The sequence below is a fragment of the Rhinatrema bivittatum genome, chromosome 15, assembly GCF_901001135.1.
Source record: "Rhinatrema bivittatum chromosome 15, aRhiBiv1.1, whole genome shotgun sequence".
Lineage (NCBI taxonomy): Eukaryota > Metazoa > Chordata > Amphibia > Gymnophiona > Rhinatrematidae > Rhinatrema > Rhinatrema bivittatum.
The window spans coordinates 13,332,939-13,359,830 of record NC_042629.1 but is presented as its reverse complement, the minus strand read 5'-3'; the positions used below and the strand labels follow the sequence as shown (position 1 = coordinate 13,359,830).

The window sequence follows — 26,892 nt, the reverse complement described above, 5'->3', positions numbered from 1 at the left end:
AGTTCATTACTCTTTGGACAAACAAGGACGAGAAGGTTCAGCTTACGGACAATCTGTCTTAAAGAACTTGTTTCCAGTTTAATCCCAACTCCTCCTATATCCAATCTGCTGTGATCTTCGGCTGCCTCTTTTTCAACAATACTTCACTGTTGCTTCACTACAAAATGACTCAGCCTCTAGTTTGCTAATCACCCATAGGTGAGGACTAGCATCCTGCTTGTCCTGGGATAAAGCAAAATTGCTTACCTTGTAATAGGTGTTATCCCAGGACAGCAGGATGTAGTCCTCATGAAACCCACCCGCCACCCCGTGGAGTTGGGTCCGATATGTTTTATTATTTTATTTTTTTTTTGCTAAAGCTTATTGCTACATACGAGACTGAAGAGAGACCCATGTGGCAGAGAATATCATGGCATGCTGGGCATGCTCAGTGGCCTCACAGGGCCAGTCAATAGTTTCTAGAAACTTTGAAGAAAGTTTTCTGTACCAGGGCTCCATCAATGCTGTCACCTATATGTGAGGACTACATCCTGCTTGTTCTGGGATAACACCTATTACAAGGTAAGCAATTTTGCTTTTGCTGCGTTCTGGTGTCCTGCCGTGGCTGAAGAAAGGCCCATGGCCCTGGTGGACACCATCCTTTCACAGTCGTAGAGTCCTGGGGAAAGGAATATTTTTCTCTCAGGGCACCATTTGTCCAAAATCTGCACCTGGTTTCTCCTATTACATGAGTCTAGAATGGGCCTGCAATAATAAAAAAATATTTGAAAACCACTTTATATTTTATTTTCTGTCTTCCTCTGCAAATACTGGCCAAAGTGAGGTACAATAACAATGTAAAAACCTTCTATATCACTTACTTAGCTTGCATATATCAAATGTCCAACTGTTTAATAAAATGAACACAATATCTTAAACACAAAAAGGAATACACTAATGGATTATTAGTCAAAGAATATAATTTATAAAAAGGGACAGGAGGCCCCAATGTCCATAAAATCATATTGTCATTAACGTAAAAGCCATTCGAGCAGGCCCAGTGCTGTCATTAGGCAAACTAGGCTCGCGCCCAGAGTGCCCGTGTTTTGGGCGCCGCAAAATCCTGTCAGCACGAGGTCTGGAGGGGGGCGGTGCCAGCGCTAATGCTACCAAAGAAGGCTGCACTGGGACGAGGGAGTGCTCTGCTAGAGCTAGAGGTAAGACGAGGGAGTGGATGCCAAATACTCCGCTCCTGCATTCTGGTCACATAAAATAAAAGTGCAATTGTATTTTAGAAAGAAAGGAGATTAACGGGGTGGCATACTTTAATGTGAGAGTTTGTTGTTGGGTTTTATATTTCTTTTGCTATGTGTATTTTCTGGACGTCTTGGTGATGGGGGGGGGAGATATTCCAGGCTCAATCCATCATTTCTCAGTATGGATGCGGGGAATGAGGAATTTGGGTTTTATTGGTTTAGAGTTATAGCTGTATATATGTATTTCTAAGTAGCACCCCTGGGGTGCTTTAGCCTCGGCGTTGCTGCCACACCTGGGTAGCAGCAGGAATGGGCGCGCTTCTGCCTGTGCTGGTGCCGGTGCTGCGGCGCGGGCTCCTCCGGCCGCCAGGGGCGTCATCCTGCGCTGGCGGCGGCGCGGGCTCCGCTCCAGACTCCACTCCCAGACTCTCACGTGACTCCCGTGGCCGGAAGCGCCGAGATACTCCTACCCGCTCCCTTAGCGGTGTCCGTTCCGCTTCTCTCCATAGACAGTCTGTACGGGACGCTTCCCAAGCGCACGTGCTCCGCTCATACTCCCCAACCGCTGTACACATTCACATAACTTTATTGGCGCGATAGTTTGACTTGCGCCCGCGCACACACACTCTCTCTAATGTGGCCTCCTCTCCTGGGTCACTGTCGGGACAGGGGACGTCCCCCATACCCCTCAGAGAAATATTAACCTGTGGTCCTTGGGGGTGGCTGTTTTAGGGAAATTTTAATGGGGAAGCTGCGTAAACAGATCTGTCAGTGTGTGTTGGATCATTTCGAAAGGAGCTACGGAAAGGAGCTGGGGGAGGCCTGGGCCACAGCCAGGTGTGCATTAAAGTCTCCTATTAGTCCATAACTGTGCCCATACCACTGTTGTTCAGGGACTATTTGTCTATCAATGAGTCCATATCGGTGACCCGCAGACCCTCTGCCCATCGCTGTGGCTATACCACTGCCACTCGGTCCCTCTAATCTCTATATCCATACCACTGCCATTCGAGGATCCTTTGACAATCACTATTTCCATACCACTGTCGCACAGGGACCTTCAGTCCATTGCCATATCCATATCATGCCCCTCGGACCCTCTGTCCATCACAGTGTCTGTATTATTGCCTCTGTCCATAAGTGTCTATACCAGTGCCACTCAGGGACCCTCTGTCCATCTCCACATCCATACTACTGCCACTCAGAGACCCTCTGTCTATCTCCACATCCATACCATTACCTCTCAGGTATCCTCTGTCCTTTGCAGTGTCCATACCACACTCAGGGACCCTCTGCCATTGCTATGCCATACCACCCCGTATTCATCCCACTGCCATTCAAACACCCTTTGACCATTGTTATGTCCATATCACTGCCACTCAGGGACCCTCTGGCCATCACTGTATCCATACCACTGCCACTCAGGGACCCTCACCCAGACATTATAGGATCTCTTGGATGCACTGGGAATAAACTTTGTAGTGGAGCACCACCTGTCCGAGAGCTGGAGAGAATGACTTGCAGGGGTTTATATATATATATATATATATATATCCCAAACTGAAGGCTATAGATAATATCACTTATAGAGGTCACTCTGCTCTATTATATATCTAATATTTGTTGTATAAGACCTTTCTGAAACTCACAGCAGAATGCAGATGAATGCTATTCTATCAAATGTGGCCACTTCTCCAGCAATTAGCTAATAACCACCTCTTACTGGTTTTACTTAACATAAATTATTGCATAGACTGAGAAAGATAGAACAAAATGACAGGATTAGTTTTACACAGAACAGTCTGCAGTATTTAACTAGGATACTGTTTTCACTTCCTTTCTGGGAGCAGGAAGGTTTCTTAGGATCTAAATGTAGACGTTTCTCTTGCGGTTTTAACAACCCATTGCACACATAACATGACAACATGCCTTTTTCACTATTTGTTTCAAGTATTCTCCCAGATCATAATGCAGTTTAAGTCATTCTGTGTTAATTCAGTGTACCTTTATTTACATATTTAAGATGCACTGAAATAACACTGTATTAACATTTAAAGTAAGAGTTAGTGCAATTGAACTGTAGCAAGTTGAGCAGTATATTACTTTCAGCTTGTTAAATTTGATGAAAAGTTTTAACACCTGTTCATTAGTGTTTAGCTGACTTTCTAAATTAGCCTTTATCTTTTCTATTAATTTGTTTTTACATCTCCAGGGAGATGCTCATATCACCGCAGTACTGGCAGTATGCTGTGCTACTCAACAAATTTAGTTCTCCCTCTGAACTGGAAAAGCATCTTCATTTAAAAGGCTACCGGCGTCTCTTTGAATGCATACTGCCCTCCCTGAAGTGTTATATCAGTGGCACTCCTGGCAGGTTCCCTGCGCAGAGGCATGCATTTGGAAAACTGAAAGACTATTATCTCCTGAATGCTGCTTCCCTGCTGCCTGTGCTGGCGCTGGCTGTGAAGGATGGAGAATTTGTCTTGGACATGTGTGCAGCTCCTGGTGGGAAATCAATAGCGATACTGCAATGTGCCTCTCCAGGTCAGCTTCTATTCTAATTACATGCCAGAAAAGGCTGGCTCTTTTTTACTTTGTGTTGGGTGAACTATTAGATATTTTGTAAACAAGTTTTACAGGTTTCTAAATGTGTTTTAAGATGGACTGACTGTCCCATTTAATCTTTATTTTCTGATTTTCTCCTCCCTCTATCTTGTGAGACTTAGCCTTTTGGTTTTTAAAATTTACTTCAGGGAAGATATGGGTTGCCAGCATCTGATTTCTTTAGTTACTTGCAAATACAGCTTTATCAAGCCAATGCAATATCGGCGTGGGGAAAATGGGCACTTACGATTGAGCACCCGGTCACTCAACATGCACAGATCGACCTCCCCAGAGTGTCCGATTTAATATTTAAATTGGCTGCTGCGGTAAAAAGGAGGCACTAGGGGAAATTGTGCACCCCTAGTGCCTTCTTGGCAGCAGGCACCCAGGAGAGGTTGGCTATCAGCGGGTTAGGAAAATGGACGCTCAATTTTACGAGAATCCCTTTAACCTGACCACTGGCACAGTTTAAAAAAAATATATATTTTTTTAAAGGTTGTGCTCACTTTTGTTCCTTCGACTTAATATCGCCATGATATTAAGTCAAAGGAAGTACAGAAAAGCACTGTTTTCTGCTTTTCTGTACACTTTATTTGGCTGTTCAAAAATTAACGCCTGCTCCGGGCAGGTGAGATTAGCTAATAACCTCATCAACATGTATTTGCATATGGTAAGCGCTATTAGCTTCGCAGAGGCTTGAAAGCGCGTTTTGGACGCATTAATCCCCTTATAGCATAAGAGATTGTGGACAAGTGTCCAAAACATGCATCTAACCATAGGTTAACCAGTGCGCTTGGCTGAGCACATTGTATTGCATCAGCCTGTACGTGAAGTAGCTTGTAAGAACATAAGAACATAAGAAAATGCCATACTGGGTCAGACCAAGGGTCCATCAAGCCCAGCATCCTGTTTCCAACAGTGGCCAATCCAGGCCATAAGAACCTGGCAAGTACCCAAAAACTAAGTCTATTCCATGTAACCATTGCTAATGGCAGTGGCTATTCTCTAAGTGAACTTAATAGCAGGTAATAGACTTCTCCTCCAAGAATTTATCCAATCCTTTTTTAAACACAGCTATACTAACTGCACTAACCACATCCTCTGGCAACAAATTCCAGAGTTTAATTGTGCGTTGAGTAAAAAAGAACTTTCTCCGATTAGTTTTAAATGTGCCCCATGCTAACTTCATGGAGTGCCCCCTAGTCTTTCTACTATCCGAAAGAGTAAATAACCGATTCACATCTACCCGTTCTAGACCTCTTATGATTTTAAACACCTCTATCATATCCCCCCTCAGTCGTCTCTTCTCCAAGCTGAAAAGTCCTAACCTCTTTAGTCTTTCCTCATAGGGGAGTTGTTCCATTCCCCTTATCATTTTGGTAGCCCTTCTCTGTACCTTCTCCATCGCAATTATATCTTTTTTGAGATGCGGCGACCAGTTTTGTACACAGTATTCAAGGTGCGGTCTCACCATGGAGCGATACAGAGGCATTATGACATTTTCCGTTTTATTCACCATTCCTTTTCTAATAATTCCCAACATTCTGTTTGCTTTTTTGACTGCCGCAGCACACTGCACCGACGATTTCAATGTGTTATCCACTATGACACCTAGATCTCTTTCTTGGGTTGTAGCACCTAATATGGAACCCAACATTGTGTAATTATAGCATGGGTTATTTTTCCCTATATGCATCACCTTGCACTTATCCACATTAAATTTCATCTGCCATTTGGATGCCCAATTTTCCAGTCTCACAAGGTCTTCCTGCAATTTATCACAATCTGCTTGTGATTTAACTACTCTGAACAATTTTGTGTCATCTGCAAATTTGATTATCTCACTCGTCGTATTTCTTTCCAGATCATTTATAAATATATTGAACAGTAAGGGTCCCAATACAGATCCCTGAGGCACTCCACTGTCCACTCCCTTCCACTGAGAAAATTGCCCATTTAATCCTACTCTCTGTTTCCTGTCTTTTAGCCAGTTTGCAATCCACAAAAGGACATCGTCACCTATCCCATGACTTTTTACTTTTCCTAGAAGCCTCTCATGAGGAACTTTGTCAAACGCCTTCTGAAAATCCAAGTATACTATATCTACCGGTTCACCTTTATCCACATGTTTATTAACTCCTTCAAAAAAGTGAAGCAGATTTGTGAGGCAAGACTTGCCCTGGGTAAAGCCATGCTGACTTTGTTCCATTAAACCATGTCTTTCTATATGTTCTGTGATTTTGATGTTTAGAACACTTTCCACTATTTTTCCTGGCACTGAAGTCAGGCTAACCGGATCGCCCCTGGAGCCCTTTTTAAATATTGGGGTTACATTTGCTATCCTCCAGTCTTCAGGTACAATGGATGATTTTAATGATAAGTTACAAATTTTTACTAATAGATCTGAAATTTCATTTTTTAGTTCCTTCAGAACTCTGGGGTGTATACCATCCGGTCCAGGTGATTTACTACTCTTCAGTTTGTCAATCAGGCCTACCACATCTTCTAGGTTCACCGTGATTTGATTCAGTCCATCTGAATCATTACCCATGAGAACCTTCTCCATTACGGGTACCTCCCCAACATCCTCTTCAGTAAATACCGAAGCAAAGAAATCATTTAATCTTTCCGCGATGGCCTTATCTTCTCTAAGTGCCCCTTTAACCCCTCGATCATCTAACGGTCCAACTGACTCTCTCACAGGCTTTCTGCTTCGGATATATTTAAAAAAGTTTTTACTGTGAGTTTTTGCCTCTACAGCCAACTTATTTATTTATTTATTTATTTAACTTTTTTATATACCAACATTCAAGACTGTGGTCCCATCATGCTGGTTCACAAGAAACAGGGGTGTAATTATAATAAACTTTACCATTTAAACAATAGTGCAGAAAAGCAGTTACATATAACAAGGAAAACAATAACTTGGAATGAGAAGGGAAATGAAGATCAGATAGTTATATATATGTATAAATAACATTGTAAGAGGTGGCTATTAACGCTAATACTAGCGGAGCGTGTTGAATGAAGGGAGTTAGATGGAGTTGGAGTTAGGAAAGGCCTGCGTGAACAGCCAGGTTTTGAGTCTTTTCTTGAATGTTGAGATGTTGGGTTCCATTCTAAGATCCGGGGGAATGGAGTTCCATAATGTTGGACCGGCTGTGGAGAATGCCCGATCTCTAAGCGTGATGTGTCTGGTAGTCTTGGCTGGAGGTACTTGAAGTGATCCTTTGTAAGCATCTCTTGTCGGTCTTGTGGAATGGTGTAATCGGAGGGGGATATGGAGATCGATTGGGGCTAATTGATGGATGTTTTTGAAAATGGTGAGAATGGCCTTGTAGATTATTCTGAAGTGGATGGGCAGCCAATGGAGGTCCATCAAGATAGGTGTTATGTGTTCTCTTCTCCTGGTGTTGGTGAGTATACGGGCAGAGGCATTTTGGACCATTTGTAATGGTTTGGTGTGTGATGAAGGGAGACCAAGCATGATGGTGTTACAATAGTCCAGCTTTGCGAAAATGATTGATTGTAGAATCGTTCTGAAGTCATGTGTGTGGAAGAGAGGTCGTATTCTTTTCAGCACTTGGAGCTTATAAAAGCAGTCTCTGGTGGTTTTGTTGATGTTAGCTTTCAGGTTTAGGTGATTGTCAATTTGAACTCCTAGATCTCTCACTTGTGTAGTGTTAGGTACGGTAGGATGGGTGTGTGTGATGGAGCTCTTAGCCTGTCTTATCAATGTCTTACATTTAACTTGCCAATGTTTATGCTTTATCCTATTTTCTTCTGTTGGATCCTTTTTCCAATTTTTGAATGAAGATCTTTTGGCTAAAATAGCTTCTTTCACCTCCCCTTTTAACCATGCCGGTAATCATTTTGCCTTCTTTCCACCTTTCTTAATGTGTGAAATACATCTGGACTGTGCTTCTAGAATGGTATTTTTTAACAATGACCACGTCTCTTGGACATTTTTTACTTTTGTAGCTGCTCCTTTCAGTTTTTTTCTAACAATTTTTCTCATTTTATCAAAGTTTCCCTTTTGAAAGTTTAGCACGAGAGCCTTGGATTTGCACACTGTTCCTTTTCCAGTCATTAAATCAAATTTGATCATATTATGATCACTATTGCCAAGCGGCCCCACCACCGTTACCTCTCTCACCAAGTCCTGTGCTCCACTGAGAATTAGATCTAAAATTGCTCCCTCTCTCGTCGGTTCCTGAACCAATTGCTCCATAAAGCTATCATTTATTCCATCCAGGAACGTTATCTCTCTAGCGTGACCCGATGATACATTTACCCAGTCTATATTGGGGTAATTGAAGTCTCCCATTAGTTCTGCACTACCAATTTGGTTAGCTTCCCTAATTTCTCTTAGCATTTCACTGTCCATCTCACCATCTTGACCAGGTGGACGGTAGTATACCCCTATCACTGTAGTCTTCCCTGACACACAAGGGATTTCTACCCATAAAGATTCAATTGTGCATTTAGTCTCATGCAGGATGTTTATCCTGTTGGACTCTATGCCATCCCGGACATAAAGAGTAGAAGTTAGATAATTTAATAAAAGGCTATAAAAACAGACTTTTTATAAAGAGAAAGAAGAAAGTAAGTAAGGGAAAGCTGGCATCAACAAAATTGTACCCGACACTTAGTTTCTATGTGCTTGACTCCTTTTCAATCTCTCTGATAACCTTAGTTAAAATTTAAAATTACAGGTGAGATTTACATGTAACTCAACCATGAAACATGTATCAGAGGAAAAATATATGTAATTCATCAGTTAGTAATTATATTAGAATTCTTTGTAACCGGATCATTATTGGCACTTCTATAACTTTAACTATTTTTTTTTACTATTTGTGCCTATTTTGTAAACAGTTGTGATGGTAAATAACTTAACGACGGTATAGAAAAGATTTTAAATAAAAATAAATAAATAAAAGGTGGTTTTACTCCTTTTGAAAAATACGTCATCCAGCAATCAGCCAAAGGCCTTATTTCAGAGCTTTTTGTCCATGTGTTCTATTTGGTGTCATCCTAATCAATAACCCAGGGATCATCATTTTTTTCATCATTTGCCATATTCATTGGATTTTATTTTTTTCTATTATGGAGTTTGGTGTGGAGGGGGATGAGATGACATCTGACATAAAGCTTAGTGGGAGGAGATTAAGAACTGACACATGAAATAATATGTATTATCTAATCTTTTTGGGACTCTTTTGCTTAGGACATCTGCACTGCAATGAGAGGGACAGGGAGAGGTCACAGTGGCTGCAGCAGACTCTGGAGTCCTTCATCCCAGAGCATGTGATGAGCTCAGTGACTACCTGGGAGCTGGATGGAAGACAGATCGGACAGCTCTGGCCTGGAATGTATGACAAGGTAAATGCTGCTAGGGGGTTATTGGACTGACCTTGCTTCTTTTCTCCAGACATCCGAGGTTTGTCGTAGTGTTCTGTTCCCCCAGACTCTTTCAGATTGGAACCATGCACCTATAGCAGGAAGGGACTTCTGAGATTCATTTACATATTTTATTCCACTTGATATTCTGCTGTTCCCAGGAAGGCATAAAGTGGATTCCCTGTACGTACCCGGATCAGTCCAGACAGTGGGTTATGTCCTCCTTCCAGCAGATGGAGTCAGAGCAAAAACTGAAAGGACGGCCCCTTATAGGTTGGAGCGCCCTCTGTGTCCCTTCAGTATTTTTCTCTGACTCCAGCAGATGGCAGGGGATACCTACGGCTCCCCAGCATTTCTTATTACATTTTATTTTTCTTACCTTGGTATGGATCAACTTAAAAAAAATATATATATTTAAATTACAAGTCTAACTTTGTCACTTCTCCCAGTCATTTTGGGCTTGCAGGCAGAACTTGATAGGGACACTTTCTTCCTTTCCTGTCTGTCCTTGGGGGTAAGTGTTTTATTTTTCTGTAATTTCTTCTTTTCAGCATTTGGCAGGGTGAATGTTGGTGGCTCCAACCTCTTCTCCCCTCAGCAGCCCGCCCTGAGAAGTCATTTTCCTCGGGCCGTTGTGGACAGAGAGGCACCATTCCTCTGTCCAGCTCTTATAGAGCCAGCTGCTGACAACTTCGGGAGAGCGATTTCTGCACTCTCCCATGCCTCTGCTCGGACTGCCTCCCCGGCGGGGAGGGTTCGTCCACCTTGGAGGGCCGTCCAATTTTGCACGCTTCTGCGCGCCCACCCTCTAGGAGGCCGGCTCCGTCTCGTTCTCAAGAAGGAGTGGCGGCCATCTTGATTTCGGAGCTGCCTGCACCTGCGTCTCCCGATTTACCGGATGACTCCAGTTCCCTGTACGTACCAGGATCAGTCCAGATGGTGGGTTATGTCCCCCGTCCAGCAGATGGAGTCAGAACAAACTTCTGAGAGAACTGCTCTATAAGCCAGTGCACCCTCAGCATGCTCTCAGTATTCTTCTGACTCCAGCAGATAGGAGCTGGGGAGCCATAGCTCCCCTGGGGTTGTAGGATCAGTTTGTCCTTTCCCTGTTTCTTTCTCTCTAATGTATTGTATTGTTTGGTGAATCAAGCTATTTAAAAAAAAAAAAAAAAAGGTCTATTTCCCCGTAGGCTGCCCCTTCAGCACTGCAGACAGCTCTTCGTTGTTTCTCTCTCTCTGTACTAACTCCGGGGTAAGTTTTTGGGGATTTTCCTTCTTTCAGATTTTCTTTTTAGGTGCTGGACCTGTTTATTTCTTCGGGGGTGATTGCTGACGGGTTCAGCCCCTCCCCCCGTGCCGCGATTCGGCCCGCGGTCCCGAGACGCACTTTCCTCGGGAACGCCGACTGCGTAGATTAATCTCCCTGCAGTCCGGCCGGGGTTCAGCAGAGACATTCTTCCTGCTGCCCGTGGTACGGGTTTCCTCGCGGCCCCCCCTCTTCTTTAGCGCTCGGCTGCTTTCACCTGCGGCCCCGATGCCGCGTTCAGAGCGTTGTGCTGCGTGCGGGGAGCCGGGGTCCCGGCTCTCCCACGAGGGGGTATGTTCAAGGTGCCTCCCCGGTGGGGAGGGCACCTCGTTGCCGGCGAGACGGCCCGCATCCCGCGCCGCTGCACGCTCTACGTTGTCTGGGGCTGCCCCTCTCCCGGTTTTGGCGGGATCGGCGGCCATTTTATCTACAGAGGCGTCTGGTGCAGAAACGGAGGGAGAAGAGATGGTGGATCTCATGGACGTGGCACCCCCGATTCTTACCCCTGTTCAGTCCTTGGGCACCGGGGGTCAGCCTGGAGACCCTCCTATCATGCCTCCCGTGGGACCCCCGCACTTTACTAAGGAATTTGTGGTGCTGATGCACCAAGCCTATCTAGCCAGCATGGCCCATGTCCCTGACCCAGCGACAGCACCCCCACCGCTCAAGGTCCCTAGGGTGGGGGACACTTCGGGGCTCGGCACATCAGGCTCCTCTATTGGGGCATCCCGGATAGGGTTGGCCCTTCCCCCAGTAGGGGTGGTCCCCTCGGGGGCTGATGTCTCCCTCGGGGATCCGACGCAGGGCCTGGATGACCCCCTCCTGACGGCACAACTGGAAGGTGATGACCCCCGAGTGTTGCGTATTTTTCAAAAAGAGGAGTTGGATGATCTCATCCCGCATATTCTTCAGGAGCTGGACCTCGATCCACTTCAGGAGGCGCCAGTGCCCGTCGTGCCCGGACCCTCCGCGTCGGGGAAGAAGGGGGATCCCGTCATGGCGGGTCTCCGGCCCTTGGCTAAAGCCTTCCCGAATCATCCCACCTTTATGCAGCTGATTGCCAGGGAATGGGATGCGCCAGATTCTTCTCTAAAGGTCAGCAGAGCGATGGAAAAGCTCTACTCCCTCCCTGAGGAGTTGTTGGACCTCCTTAGGGTCCCAACGGTGGATTCAACAGTATCAGCGGTCACGAAACGGACCACTATTCCGGTAATGGGGGGCACGGCGCTGAGGGACCTGCAGGACCGGAAGCTGGAGATCTACCTAAAGAGAGTCTTTGAGGTCTCAGCCCTTGGGCTCCGGGCGGCACTCTGCACCTCCCTGTCACAGCAGGCGGGCCTCCGTTGGGTGCAACAGTTATTGACTTCGCAGGCTCTCCCGCCAGAGGAAGCCTCACAGGCAGACTGTCTGGAGGCAGTGATAGCTTATGGAGCGGATGCTCTTTACGATCTTGTGAGAGTACTGGCTAGATCCATGGTTTCGGTAGTCTCGGCATGTTGTCTACTATGGCTCAGGAACTGGTCGGCAGACTCTTCGTCTAAGGCGCGGTTGGGATCCCTCCCGTTCAAGGGCAAGTTTCTCTTCGGGGAGGATCTGGACCATATCATCAAACTCCTGGGAGAAAATGTGGTATATCGGCTTCCGGAAGACAGGCCCAGGTATTCTGGGTCCAGGTCCTTTGCCCCCTCAAGGAATCGCTTCCGGATACAACGCAGATCCCGAGTCACGAGACAGACGACGTCACCCCGACCACCTTCGGTCAGGTCCCAGGCTTGGAACCGTTCCTTTCGAGGCCGCAGGTCGGCCAGGGACGGGGGGACCTCCGGGGCGGCCAACAAGACCGCCCAATGATGCCAGAGTGTCCCACTTCTCAACCCCCAGGATCGGGGGACGCATCTCACTCTTCTACGAGGAGTGGGCTCACATCACCTCTGACCAGTGGATCTGGGACATCTTAAGATGAGGCTACGCATTGGAATTTGTACGGCCTCCCCGAGACCGGTTCCTCTTCTCCCCCTGCGGATCCCCACGCAAGCAGCTTCGCGGTGTGCCAGACCCTCAACAGACTCTTAGATCTTGGGGCCATCGTACCGGTCCCACCGCAGGAAGTGGGCTCCGGCCACTATTCCATCTATTTCGTGGTTCCCAAGAAGGATGGTTCCTTCCGTCTGATCCTGGATCTCAAGATGGTCAACAAGTCCGTCAGGGTTCTTCACTTTCGGATGGAAACTCTACGGTCGGTAATAGCGGCGGTTCACCGGGGGGAATTCCTTGCGTCACTGGATCTGCCGGAGGCTTTCTTGCACATTCCCATTCTTCAACAGCATCAGTGCTTTCTTCGTTTCAAGATTCTGGGACAGCACTTTCAGTTCCAAGCGCTCCCGTTCGGTCTTGCTACCACTCTCCGCACTTTCTCCAAGGTGATGGTGGTGGTAGCGGCGGCCCTCCGGCGAGAGGGCGTGCTGGTCCACCCGTATCTGGACGATTGGCTCATTCGGGCCAAAACCTTCGCGCAGGGGCAGGTGGCGGTCTCTTGGGTGGAGCAGCTTCTCCAATCCTTGGGTTGGGTCATCAACTTCTCCAAGAGCACACTCCTTCCGTCGCAGGTCTTGGACTTCCTGGGAGCGCGTTTCGACATGGCCAGGGGCAAGGTCTATCTGCGCCCGGATCGGGCGCAATCGATTCGAGAGCAGGTACTCCGCTTCTCTACTCTCCCTGCCCCCACGTCCTGGGATTACCTGCAGCTCCTCGGGTCTATGGCGTCCACCATAGACCTCGTACCCTGGGCCTTCGCACATCTACGGCCCCTGCAGAGGGCACTCCTCTCTCGCTGGAAACCAGTGTCGCAGGACTATCAGCTTGTCCTCCCGCTCCCGCAGGGTGCCAGAGACAGTCTTCGATGGTGGCTGGACCCGTGTCGGCTGGCCCAGGGCCTACCCCTGGAGGTTCCTGACTGGGTAGTGGTCACCACGGATGCCAGCCTGACCGGTTGGGGAGCAGTCTGTCAGTCACGATCAGCACAAGGTCAGTGGACGTGGGAGCAGTCCCAGTGGACCATCAATTGACTGGAAACGAGGGCGGTACGCTTGGCGCTGTTGCAGTTTCTTCCGCTTGTTCAGCATCGAGAGGTCAGGATATTGTCCGACAATGCAACTACGGTGGCGTACATCAATCGTCAGGGGGGCACACGGAGCCAGCAAGTCTCCCTGGAAGCGGACATCCTGATGGCTTGGGCGGAGAGGCATCTTGCTCATCTGGCAGCTTCCCACATTGCGGGAGTAGACAACATTCAGGCGGACTTCCTGAGTCGACAACATTTGGATCCCGGGGAGTGGGAGCTCTCCGAGGAGGCCATGCGGATGCTCACGCAACGCTGGGGAACCCCCCACCTGGACCTCATGGCCACGTCTCGAAACGCCAAGGCGGCCAGATTCTTCAGCCGCAGACGGGACCACGGCACCGAGGGAGTAGACGCTCTCGTTCTCCCCTGGCCTCCTCACCGTCTCCTTTATGTCTTCCCACCCTGGCCTCTGGTGGGCAAGGTTCTCCGAAGAATAGAAAGGCATCAGGGGCCGGTCATACTCATAGCGCCGGAGTGGCCACGCCGGCCGTGGTTTGGGGACCTGGTCAACCTAGCGGTGGACGGCCCGCTTCGGCTGGGGCATCTGCCACGCCTCCTATGTCAAGGCCCGGTATTGTTCGACCAGGCAGAACGCTTCTGTCTTGCGGCATGGCTTTTGAAAGGCGGCGTCTCCAACGCCGGGAGTACCCTGACACCGTAGTAGCGACCCTCCTTCAAGCTCGAAAAACCTCCATTTCAATCGCGTATGTCTGAGTTTGGCACGTTTTTGAGTCCTGGTGCATTTCTCACTCCACACGCCCGGGAGCGGCTTCGGTTTCTCAGATTCTTCAGTTTCTTCAGGATGGCATAGACAAAGGACTAGCCTACAATTCTATCCGGGTTCAGTTAGCGGCCCTAGGGTCCTTGGTTCGTCCACAGGATCACAGGTCTTTGTCCGCCCATCCAGATATAGTTCGCTTCCTTCGAGGGGTGAAGCACGTGAGGCCACCGGTACATGCTCCTTGTCCCTCTTGGAGCCTCAATTTGGTCCTTCGCTCCCTCACGGGACCTCCCTTTGAACCCCTGCGTTTGTCCACCCTCAAAGACCTTACTCTCAAGACGGTTTTTCTAGTGGCCAGTTGTTCTGCACGCCGAGTATCCGAACTTCAGGCATTATCCTGCAGGGAACCCTACCTCCGCTTCACCGACTCTGGGGTGTCGTTACGCACGGTACCTGCCTTCCTCCCCAAGGTAGTTTCGGCCTTTCATTTGAACCAGACAGTCGAGTTGCCTTCCTTCTCTGCAGAGGACTCGCGGGATCTACGACGACTGGATGTTAAGCGTACGCTGATTCGCTACTTGGAGGTCACCAATGACTTTCGTCTTTCGGATCATCTCTTTGTCCTCTGGTCCGGACCTTGGAGAGGCCATAAGGCCACAAAGATGACTGTCGCTCGCTGGCTCAAGGAGGCCATTTCAGCAGCTTATATCGGAGCGGGCAAGGAGCCCCCGCTAGGGGTGAAAGCGCACTCCCTTCGTTTTCAGGTGACTTCCTGGGCAGAAACTCAATTGGTTTCCCCTCAGGAGATCTGTCGAGCAGCGACTTGGAAGTCTCTGCATACTTTTGCGCGACATTACCGGCTACAGCTTCAGTCGCCATCTTCTGGCTACTTTGGAGACAGGGTAGTTTGAGCAGGGCTTTCCGGGGCCCACCCTCTATAGGGACGCTTGGGTACATCCCACCGTCTGGACTGATCCTGGTACGTACAGGGAAAAGAAAATTACTTCTTACCTGCTAATTTTCGTTCCTGTAGTACCATGGATCAGTCCAGACACCCTCCCTCAGGAAAAGTTGGGGGGGGGGGGGGGGGTTTCTGCTTAAACTAATCTTTGTCTCCCTTATTTCCTTTCAGCTGTTTTCAGGCTGTGCTTACGGGCTTCGCCCCACAGTTCGGTTTGCACGTTGGTTCTTATCAGTTGTTCATATCAGTTTCTGTTTTGATACTTGATTCACCGTTCTCTTGTTTATCTGGCTTGGCTTTGATATTCTATATACTGAGAGCATGCTGAGGGTGCACTGGCTTATAGAGCAGAAGTTTGTTCTGACTCCATCTGCTGGATGGGGGACATAACCCACCGTCTGGACTGATCCATGGTACTACAGGAACGAAAATTAGCAGGTAAGAAGTAATTTTCTTTTCCTCACCCCCCCCCCCTTGCCAATTCTGACAACGATGAGCTCTGCCCCTCATAATTCCATTGTGGGACAGCTTAATAGGGCCCCTCCCGCTGCTCCCTCCGGGGCCGTTTTCAGTGCAATTTATTTTATTAATGCATAGTGCACATTTGGCAAGCATCTCACAGGATCCAGCAGCTCCTCCTCTCCCAAAGATTCCCAGACTTCAAGGTATGGGAGAGGTCCCAGATATCTCTCAAGGTCCTGATCCTCTGGTTCCCTCAGGGACAGGCACCGCAGGGGGCTCACAACCTACAGCTCCTCCAGGGACAGGCACCACAGGGGGCTCCCACCCTCCGGAACTCCCTGGTCCCGCTTGGGTGCGGGGGGGTCTCCCAGCCGGCTGACCCAGATTTGGATGACCCTATACCGCTGCTGGAAGGGGATGACCCGCGAGTTTTAAGACTCTTTTAGAGGGATGAACTGGACCCACTTATTCCACAAGTTCTTGAAGAGCTAGACATTGAAGCCCCACAGGAGCCTGCGGGGCCCAGTGAGACGGGGAGAAAGGGAGATCCTCTCTTGGCAGGCTTTCGGTCCCCAGCGAAAACATTTTTCCTTTTCATCACAGACTCCTCCAGTTGTTGTCAAGAGAGAGGGATGTCCCTGATGGCTCTCTCCGGGTCAGCAGGGCAATGGACAAGCTTTACCCACTTCCCGAGGACTCCTTGGATCTCCTCAAGGTGCCCAGTGTTGATTCTTCGGTGTCTGCAGTCACAAAATGGACATCTATCCCGGTCACAGGTGGCACCGCGCTAAAGGACACCCAAGATCGCAAGCTTGAGGTATATTTGAAGAGGATCTTTGAAGTTTCAGCTCTAGTGGTCCGTGCGGCGGTCTGCAGCTTGCTCATGCAACAAGCAGGGCTTCGTTGGATGCAACAATTACTTGGGGCTCAAGAGCTTCCTCCGGATGAAGCACAACAAGTGGATCTCCTGGAGGCGGCTATGGCATATGGGGCGGATGCTCTCTATGATCTCCTCCGTGTCCTAGCTAGAACTATGGCCTCAGCCGTCTCCGCTCGTCGCCTACTTTGGCTCCGCAATTGGGCGGTGGATTCTTCTTCCAAAGCTAGACTGGGCTCTTTGCCTTTTAAAGGGAAGTTGTTTTTTGGAGACGAGCTGGAACAACTTATACAGTCTCTTGGGGAGAATAAAGTACACAAATTACCAGAAGACCAACCTTGGGGCTCTAGGACTTTCGGTTCCACACGTTACCGCTTCAGGGGCCAGCGTTGTTTTCATCAGTCCAGACCAGCCCCGCAGAGAAATGCCTCATCCCGGTCACAGTCCTGGTCTCATTCCTTTCGGGGCCGCAGACGGTCCAAGGATAGCCCTTCCCAAGGGGCTGCTAAGTCCACGCAATGAAATCTTGCTGGCCCACTCCTCCAACCCCAGGATTGGCGGACGGCTGTCCCTCTTCTACGAGGAGTGGGTCAAGATCACCTCAGACCAATGAGTTCTGGATATCATAAAGCACGGCTACGCGTTAGAATTTGCTCGATATCTAAGAGACCGATTCGTCTTTTCCCCATGTGGTCCGCTGAAAAAGCAGGATATAGTGAGGCGCACGCTGACCCGACTCCTTGACTTGGGGGCCATCATCCCGGTACCCTTGTCGGAACTAGCATCAGGCCACTATTCCATCTATTTCATGGTTCCCAAGAAAGAAGGAGACTTCCGTCCTATCCTCGACCTCAAGATGGTCAACAAAGCCCTCAAGATTCCACATTTCAGGATGGAAACCTTACGCTCAGTGATCGCGACGGTTCACGAAGGAGAGTTTTTAGCCTCCCTAGACTTAAGGGAAGCTTATCTACATATTCCTATTCGCCAGTCACATCAGTGCTTCCTTCGCTTCAAGATTCTGGGACAACATTTTCAATTCCAGGCTCTTCCGTTCAGTCTAGCGACGGCTCCATGGACATTCACCAAGGTAATGGTGGTGGTAGCAGCAGCTCTACGAAAGGAAGGGATCCTAGTTCATCCTTACCTGGCGACTGGCTCATCCAGGCAAAGTCGCGGAGTCTGTGTCAGCTGGCGGTGCAGCGGGTGCTACATCTTCTACGCTCCCTCGGTTGGGTTGTCAACCTTCACAAGAGTCACCTCTCTCCTTCACAAACAATAGATTTCCTGGGCGCACACTTCAACACCACACAGGGGAAGGTCTTCCTCCATTGGGATCGAGCGCTCTCTCTCCTTTCTCAACTGTGACTCTTCAGGATTCTCTCTCCGCCCACTGCCTGGGACTATCTCCAACTGCTGGGCTCCATGGCTTCAACCATAGACTTAGTGCCGTGGGCCTTTGCCCATATGCGGCCACTCCAGCAGGCGTTACTCTCTCGCTGGAAACCTGTGTCGCGGGAATTTCATACCCCTCTCCCACTAGCGAATTCGACCAGACACAGCCTGCTCTGGTGGCTCAACCTGGATCACCTACTGAAAGGAGTGGACCTGAACATAAGAAAGAACATAAGAAAATGCCATACTGGGTCAGACCAAGGGTCCATCAAGCCCAGCATCATGTTTCCAACAGTGGCCAATCCAGGCCATAAGAACCTGGCAAGTACCCAAAAACTAAGTCTATTCCATGTAACCATTGCTAATGGCAGTGGCTATTCTCTAAGTGAACTTAATAGCAGGTAATGGACTTCTCCTCCAAGAACTTATCCAATCCTTTTTTAAACACAGCTATAATAACTGCACGAACCACATTCTCTGGCAACAAATTCCAGAGTTTAATTGTGCGTTGAGTAAAAAAGAACTTTCTCCCTCAGTGGATAATAGTCACTACGGACGCCAGTCTCTCTGGCTGGGGAGCAGTCTGCAGATCACAGTCGACACAGGGACAATGGTCACCCACCCAGGCAACCTGGCCTATCGTCTGGAGCCCTGGGCAGCCTGACTGGCACTCGTTCAAGGGCGTGCAGTGTGAATTCTCTCCGACAATGCGACGACGGTGGCATACATCAACCGGTAAAGCGGCACAAGAAGTCGGCACGTCTCCCAAGAGGCCGACAAGTTGTTGATATGGGCAGAAGCTCACCTCTCCCAGCTAGCGGCCTCTCACATTGCAGGAGTGGACAATGTTCAAGCAGATTTCCTCAGTCGCCAGCGCTTAGATCCGGGAGATTGGGAACTATCCAAAGAAGCAATGCAACTTCTGGTGCAAAGATGTGGAACGCCCCACCTAGATCTGATGGCCACTCAACGGAATGTGAAGGCAGCACGCTTCTTCAGTCGCAGGAGAGAGCACGACGCAGAAAGCATAGATGCCCTGGTCCTTCCATGGCCTCAGAATCTTTTGCTGTACGTGTTTCCACCGTGGCCTCTGGTGGGGAAGCTTCTCCGACGGATAGAACTCCATCACGGTCCAGTAATCCTGGTAGCTCCGGAGTGGGCTCGCAGGCCGTGGTTCGCAGATCTGATCAACCTCACAGTGGATGGCCCTCTACGGCTGGGACATCTTCCGAACCTCCTCCGTCAAGGCCCAGTATTTTTCGATTGGGTAGATTGCTTTTGTCTTGCGGCATGGCTTTTGAATGGTGCCAGTTGAGACGGCGGGGATATCCGGACGAGGTTATTTCCACCCTTCTTCAGGCTCGAAAACCATCTATTTCTATTGCTTATGTGCGGGTATGGAAGGTGTTTGAAACGTGGTGTTTCTCCCTCCGGGTCTCCCCACGCCATGCTTCCATCTCCAACATTCTTGCCTTCCTACAGCAAGGGTTGGAGAAGGGGCTGGCTTACAACTCTTTAAAGGTCCAGGTAGTGGCTCTAGGAGCCTTCGTGCCTCACTCTCATGGCCTTCGCCTCTCGGCACATCCTGACATTATTCGATTTTTGCAAGGGGTGAAACATGTACGGCCTCCGCTCCGTTCGTCGTGTCCGTCCTGGAATCTCAATTTGGTACTTCGGATCATGGGTGGCCCACCATTTGAGCCTCTTCGCAGCGCCACAGTCAAGGACCTCACTCTTAAGACTGTGCTCTTAATGGCCATCTGTTCCGCTTGCCGCATATCGGAATTACGGGCCTTGTCGTGTAGGGAGCCTTCTCTCCGTTTCACAACTTCGGGGGTCTCTTTACGCACGGTTCCAGCTTTCATCTGAATCAGACAATAGAGCTCCCATCCTTCCTGGCTGATTGTCCTCAAGAGCTCAAGCGTCTTGACGTCAAGAGGGTCCTTATGCACTATTTAGATGTGACTAATCCTTTTCGACTTACAGACCATCTCTTTGTCCTCTGGAGCGGACCCAGGAAAGGTTGCAAGGCTTCCAAAACCACCATTGCCAGGTGGTTAAAAGATGCAATTGCCTCCACCTACATCGGGGCTGGGCGCCTGCCTCCGGAAGGCATTAAGGCTCATTCCCTTCGCTCCCAAGCTGCCTCTTGGGCGGAGAGCTCTTCTGCTTCTGCGCAGGAAATCTGCAGAGCAGCCACCTGGAAGTCTTTGCACACCTTTGCGCGTCACTATCGCCTACATGTTCCCTCTTCGCAGTTTGGATCATTTGGTGCGCAAGTTCTTCGTGCTGGGCTATCCAGGGCCCACCCTACAAAGGGAAGCTTTGGTACATCCCACTGTCTGGACTGATCCAGGTACGTACAGGGAAAAGAAAATTATTCCTTACCTGCTAATTTTCGTTCCTGTAGAACCACGGATCAGTCCAGACGCCCTCCCTTTTTCTGGATTGCGCCCAGCTCTACTACTTCTCTATCAGACTGTATGTCAGTTCTTTTTGCAAGTTCTCAGCATTACAAGTTCCTGTTTCGAGTTCAGGTTTTCTGTTTCTGGTTATAAGTTGCTCCATACCGTGGGCTTTCTGGCTCTGATATTCTCTATACTGAAGGGACACAGAGGGCACTCCAACCTATAAGGGGCCGTCCTTTCAGTTTTTGCTCTGACTCCATCTGCTGGAAGGGGGACATAACCCACTGTCTGGACTGAGCCCCGTGGTACTACAGGAACGAAAATTAGCAGGTAAGGAATAATTTTCTTATCCATGTAAAACAATAAAAATACAATATATATGTAGCATAAAAAATGTGCATATCCCCATAACCAAACAGGCAGCAACCCCTAACATCAGCGGGTCCTAATGTTATTGTTAAAGAAATGTTTCAATTCTGTCTGTGATCATCCCTGGTAGACATTAGAAGGCTCAAGGTAATGAGGACTAGTTCTGGATGTGAGAGGCCTGGTTTTGAAACACTATTCCTGTGAGCGGGAAGGCCGAGGTCAACATTTTTCTTCAGCTGTTAACAGGTTTTTAATGTTTTTATTTTTTAGTTAAAATATGATTGTTTATTATACTCTGTTTTTCTTGTTTTGATTAGTGCTATTAAAAGATACTGAACTCAAAATATACAATTTATAGAAACTAGTTTTCTTTCTTTATACTTCAGCTTTAAAGGGCTTTGATTCTTTTGGATCCTGTTTTCCAAATCTTGAAATCTGTAGTTCCTTCTAAATTTGTAAAATGTGTTTGCTTAGGAATGCACCATTTTGATTGCTTTTAGCCTTTGGATCCCCTTAGCTATGTCCCCCTCCTGTTATCATACCTAAATTGAATTGGATGGTGCTATACTGAATTCCTCCTGAATCTTATACTCTGTTTATGTTGAGGGTGAGACCGATTGACTCAGACAATAAGAAAAGATAAAATCCATAGTAGAAAGCCTAGGGGGCACTTCATGAAGTTAGCATGGGGCACATTTAAACTAATCAGAGAAAGTTCTTTTTCACTCAGCGCACAATTAAGCTCTGGAATTTGTTGCCAGAGGATGTGGTTAGTGCAGTTAGTGTAGCTGTGTTTAAAAAAAGGATTGGATAAGTTCTTGGAGGAGAAGTCTATTACCTGCTATTAAGTTCACTTAGAGAATAGCCACTGCCATTAGCAATGGTAACATGGAATAGACTTAGATTTTGGGTACTTGCCAGGTTCTTATGGCCTGGATTGGCCACTGTTGGAAACAGGATGCTGGGCTTGATGGACCCTTGGTCTGACCCAGTATGGCATGTTCTTATGTTCTTATGTATACCTGGAATTTGCACAGTGGCCACAAGAGGCCAGCATTGCTTGAGAGTTGATGGCTTAGTCTGTTTTGACATGCTCCAGCATGTATATATTCAGACTTTTATTTCTCTTTATTTTAAAATTACTTTCCATTGTCCTAGACGGAAGGTGCAAGTTGCATTTGTGTCAGTGGAAGCTGGACTGCCCTCACTCATACAGGCAATGTGGGGGTTTAGCGGAGGACAGGCAGTGTGTATGCTATGTGAGACTGGCCAGCTCAGCAAGGGCCGAGGCTGGGACCCTGACTGTGACAAGACACTGGGTTTACTGTCCCTAAAATAGCTGAAGAATCCAAATTGCTTAAGAATGTGATCGATTACAGTGCAAGTACAAAATATAAAGTGAAATAGCAGAGCCAACTGAAATGAATAATTTTTAATTGAGCTATTTCTCTGCAATTGGTTCATCCACAGTAGTTTGATGCTTTGAGAAAGTTGTGCACTGAGGCTGCTATGCTCAGTCTTTTCTCCTATGAGACTAATCTCACTTGGGAATGACCCAGTTTTTGGTTCTTTTGTGCTTGCTGTAGGTATTGGTGGATGCTCCCTGTTCCAACGATAGAAGCTGGCTATTTTCTTCCAGTGTCCAGCAGGCCACCCTTAGAATAGCCCAAAGGAGGAGGTTGCCTTCTCTGCAGATACAGTTACTCAGGTGAGCAGGGTAAAGAAAAAGCTGCACTGTGCACTCCACACTGAAAGCCACTTTTTGAACATGACATATTTGGTTCCTTGTTGCTCTGTGTCCCATCCGTTTGCTTTTTGGATAAGCAACAGTTCCAGTTAGGCTGGGATGGTGGGGGTCTCTAGATATCCACTCGTTTGCAATGAGATGAGGGTTCCCTGATTTGTGCTGTGATCAGGATGGGAATGGAACGAGGTTAGGATATAACAGGAGCATCAGACTCGCAATCATGCACTCCAGGGGGCAGGTTACAATTACATCAAATCTGGACACATGGGCACCGCCATTGAAAAAATAAAATGTTAGGAAAGGGGAAAATGATCACTTTGAAGTTATTTTTAAATTCTCCAAACATATTTCTCAGGGTAAGGTTTGGAAAACTTGAATTGGAGATCTTGACAGGTAAGCCATTTTTCTAGCTCTTTGCTTCATAACTGACAGCAGTTCAGTGAGACTGAAATATGTTTTTATCTGTTCTGAACTGCAATTGAAAGCATGAATTAACTTTTGAAGCATTAGTGCTAGTGCAAAACATTCTCCAGTAACACAGTTGATATTTAAAACTGTAATCTTGGTCTTTATTATTTTTATTTAATTCCAGAAGTTATTTTTTAAAGTTCTCCCTATGTTACCATTTCTCCTGTACTGTGAATCTAAGTAAATTAGGGGTCGCCTGCTGTTCCTCATCAGAACCCCAGACAGCCCTCATGTTAAGTAGGAATTCAACACTGACTGCTAAGGAGTGCTCTCAGGGACAGTGTGTCTTTAAAAATGAAAGGTGCCCATCTCTTATTCCAAAAAAAGCAGAAAATATAATAAAATATAGGAAATGAACATAAAAAGACCCTTTGGAGCAAGTCCAATATAGGATACAGTGGAGCCCAGAAAGGCATTGTGGGCAGGAGAGCCGGTGGCGCTGCTGAAAGTGTCCTGTAGTGTGTACTCGAGTAGGATGAAGGGAACTGGAGAAAAAAGCAACTGAAAGAAAAGAGAGAGCAAATTGACATGGTAGCAGCATCAGGATGGTTCTGTGCAGCTTCCAGAGGGAAGAAAGGCCGACTGGTGGCCAGTGATTTATAAGAGAAATATTTCAGTGTCTTATTGCAGTAATGTATCATGCCATCCATTCCCACTGAAGAAATCAATCACATTTAAGCACACATGGACCTCCTTCATGATCCTTCTTTTCAACACTTGACATGTAAAATCCAATTTGTGAACTTCTGGCAAAAGGAAGCATTCATCATGCAGTGAAGTTATGTGGATTTGTTTAAATCAGCCCAGATTATAATCCGTAAACAGAAAACATTTTGACAGTGAAGCCTGGTAATAACCGTTCGCTACTGAGTTGGATGAGTCTGGAGGAAAAGCAGGGTTTGGGGAGAGGATATCTGTTTTGATTTATGGAAGATAAATGTGCTCTTTGCAGAAGCCCAATTTCTAAGCAAAGCAAAATCCCTGCAGGACTCAGCAGTAGCACAGACAGAACACAGTGGCCAAATAAGTGCCTGACATACTTAGTTTTTTTTGCATAGACACAGAATAGGAAAAAAAACCTTTGTAAATCAGACCCTACATGTCCTGCACTAGGCTGGGGGGTGGGGTTCCTGAGATAAACCATGAAATCCCCTACGGCACTTTAGTTAGGAATTGCGATTGCATAATTTATACATAAGCACCAATATTGGAAATCTCTTTAGAGGTAGATTAGGTGAGAGAAAGAGTTTGCCACTGAAATATTCTGAAGTCAGGGAAGTTTCAGAAAGGAGATGGAAAAATAATGTAAAAAACTCCCCAGGGAAGCTCCTCCTGTATTGGGAGAGATGGCTGGAGACGTAGTTCAGGAAGAGTGCAAGTTCTGTGCTCTTATGGACATTAGAGTCGGGGGTCATGAGCTGCTCTGCTTCTCCATGGCACAGACTGAATGAAATTGGATGAGCATTTCAAAAGCTATTAGGGGGACCACTTAACAGAGGGATGAGACTCAAACGGCATGAAGGAAACTCATCTCCTTCCCAGGCAGTTTGATGCTGTGTCCGGTCTGCCACCTCCATCGTTTCCTTTTATTTTAGCGTCTTATCTTGTGTGTTCATGTGTTGGGAAGATTTATTTTTGGATTTCAGTGACTTCTTGTAAGCACTAGGTGAACGTCCCTAGATAGAGTTCCTGGACATGCCTCAGTGCAGCTTCATTAAAAATCTTCTCATCTAGTTTAATGAGGAAGGGAACGGTGGCAGGACATGCAATAGCAAACACCTTTTGGGAATGCTTGCAATAGAACCTCTGCTTACCACTGTCTTTGGCTGTTAAACAGCTGCCTGAGCATGAACCAAAAGATGGCGCTGTCGCTGTTCCATGCCTCTGTGCCAGCCTCCGCTTCCATCTTTCTCCCAAAACTGTTACTCCGGTGCTACAATTATTGCTGACCCTCCTGTCAGAATGCAGACAGCACCACAAGACAGTCGCTGCATTTCAGCTTCTCAGATTTAAAAGGAGGATAAATGCACAACTTGCCATGTAGGTCTTAGTATATTCCATTGAGTGATAGTACAACAGAAAGATTAATATGCAGACAAACTGCACTAGCCTTGCTACAGAAGAGAATAGTTTATTTTTTCTGTACATTTTGCTTGTTAGTACAGTAATTAAGGCTTAGCTTTGCACGGGAAAGGCCAGCTTTGTTGTGGTTTGAGAATTCTGCAGCACTGATAGTACCTGTGGGCCCATGGTAAATCATTTCTGGGAACTATGTTGTAATCTCCTGCCATGGAGATTATCCTTAATCTTTGCAATCAATACTATGTGAGCTGTAAAATCCAAAGCAAAACAACCTGATGCTAAGGGTTGTAATTATATCATTGTAACATTTGGGGGTAATTGGGGCAAATATGTGAAAAGCTGTGGGAAGAAAGGGATATGCATCTCTGAGAGCAAAACTCATTTACTTTACAATATTTTTTTCCAAAAATACATTCATAAATGGTGGTTGGAATACAGAATCATTAAAAATGGGGCTGTAAACCGTAAGAAATACAACTGGCAGTCGGAAATAAGCTTCAGTGAATTTAAATGAATATTTCTTTTGACTATGCAAATATATCTCTTAGAAAAACTGCACAAATGCTGATTCCACCCCAAAGCTTTTAGGCAATTCTTGTGTTGTACTGCAGTACAGTGAGTGTTACAGAGCATTTAGAGTTACTTTGTAATAAAATAGTCAATGGAAGCAACACCTGCTTTTAAGCTGACTTGAAGCAGCTGGGTGTATTAAAGGAAATAAAGTCCAGAAATACAGATCCGGAGTAGCTCTTTGATTGACTTTACTTTGGTAAAGAAAGTGAGTCCCCCGCTGCGTTCATCATTCCCCACGCTGTCCTACAGGTGGATGCCACATTTGTATCTGTCTGTGTGCTCTTGATTACTCGTAGGTCTGCTATTGAAGCCCTGCGGCCTGGGGGATCTTTGGTCTATTCTACGTGCACGCTGTCAGGGGCTGAGAACGGTGACGTCATCGCACACGTCTTGAACAACTGCGGTAATGTTCTAGCTGAGGATCTTAGTGATATGGCTGCTGCCGTCTCTCAGGACTTCACGTTAGCTACAGGGGTGCACCACGGATTGCTGGTTCTCCCAGACAGGGGCAAAGCTTGGGGCCCTATGTATGTTGCTAAATTAAGGAAAATATAATCTACATGGTTTTAGTGAATAAATTATGTATTGTTATATATTTTTAATGCACAGTATTCTATGTATGGTATTTTGTGACTGGGTGAATATTTCTACTTATTGAACAGGAATGTCCTAGTCCAGACCTGTTGCTATCTCACAGTTCATTGCTGATCAGTTCTTGTTTTATTTTTTATTATTTTGAATACAAATCAGAGAAATAAAATCAACAAAACCTAACCTCTTCATTCAGCGAAAAGGTCTTTCATAGCTAAATGTAAGCCTGCAAAGATGACAGCATTCCAGGAGCCAAGTGCATAAGGAGGTGGTTGGTGAGATCTTAGCTGGACAACTTTCCAGTTCTGTATGCCAAATCCCTAAGACAGAATTCAGAGAAGCAATCTGAGAAATGGGTGCAGGTTCTTTACCAAAAGACCTGCCAGATGCGACTTAAATTTCTAATTATGGAGAAGGGGAGGATATGACAGAGACATTCCAACACCTGAACGTTTGAAATGATACACAGGCAAACATTGTTCAGTGAAAAGTCTTTTGTAGAACAAGAGGTCAAGGTTTGAGGCTCAAAGAAGGGGCGGGGAGACTCGGACATAACAGAAGTTATTTTT

At 47.1% G+C, this 26,892-nt stretch overlaps 2 protein-coding genes across 3 annotated transcripts in view; one reads left to right on the top strand and one right to left on the bottom strand.

Moving 5' to 3' along the window:
• STX19 (syntaxin 19) overlaps positions 1-26,892 on the bottom strand; it is a 114,761-nt gene that overhangs the window by 87,115 nt on the left and 754 nt on the right. The window lies entirely within an intron of this gene.
• Positions 1,059-26,514, top strand: NSUN3 (NOP2/Sun RNA methyltransferase 3). Of its 2 annotated transcripts, none has more exons than XM_029578985.1 (5): positions 1,059-1,196; positions 3,448-3,779; positions 9,070-9,224; positions 22,449-22,570; positions 26,029-26,514. In XM_029578985.1, the coding sequence occupies exons 2-5, from the start codon at positions 3,452-3,454 to the stop codon at positions 26,285-26,287; spliced, it is 864 nt and encodes a 287-aa protein (XP_029434845.1). In that variant the 5' UTR covers positions 1,059-1,196; positions 3,448-3,451; the 3' UTR covers positions 26,288-26,514. The 2 variants fall into 2 exon arrangements, with proteins under 2 accessions (XP_029434845.1, XP_029434844.1); XM_029578984.1 differs by lacking the exon at positions 1,059-1,196 and adding an exon at positions 1,671-2,072.

Excerpts from the sequence above, each read along its gene's own strand:
- NSUN3 (XM_029578984.1), top strand. The coding sequence starts at position 1,978 with ATGGGGAAGCTGCGTAAACAGATCTGTCAGTGTGTGTTGGATCATTTC. Across the intron at positions 2,073-3,447 it reads GAGGCCTGGGCCACAGCCAG|GGAGATGCTCATATCACCGC; the intron begins GTGTGCATTAAA and ends TTACATCTCCAG. Across the intron at positions 22,571-26,028 it reads CTGCAGATACAGTTACTCAG|GTCTGCTATTGAAGCCCTGC; the intron begins GTGAGCAGGGTA and ends GATTACTCGTAG.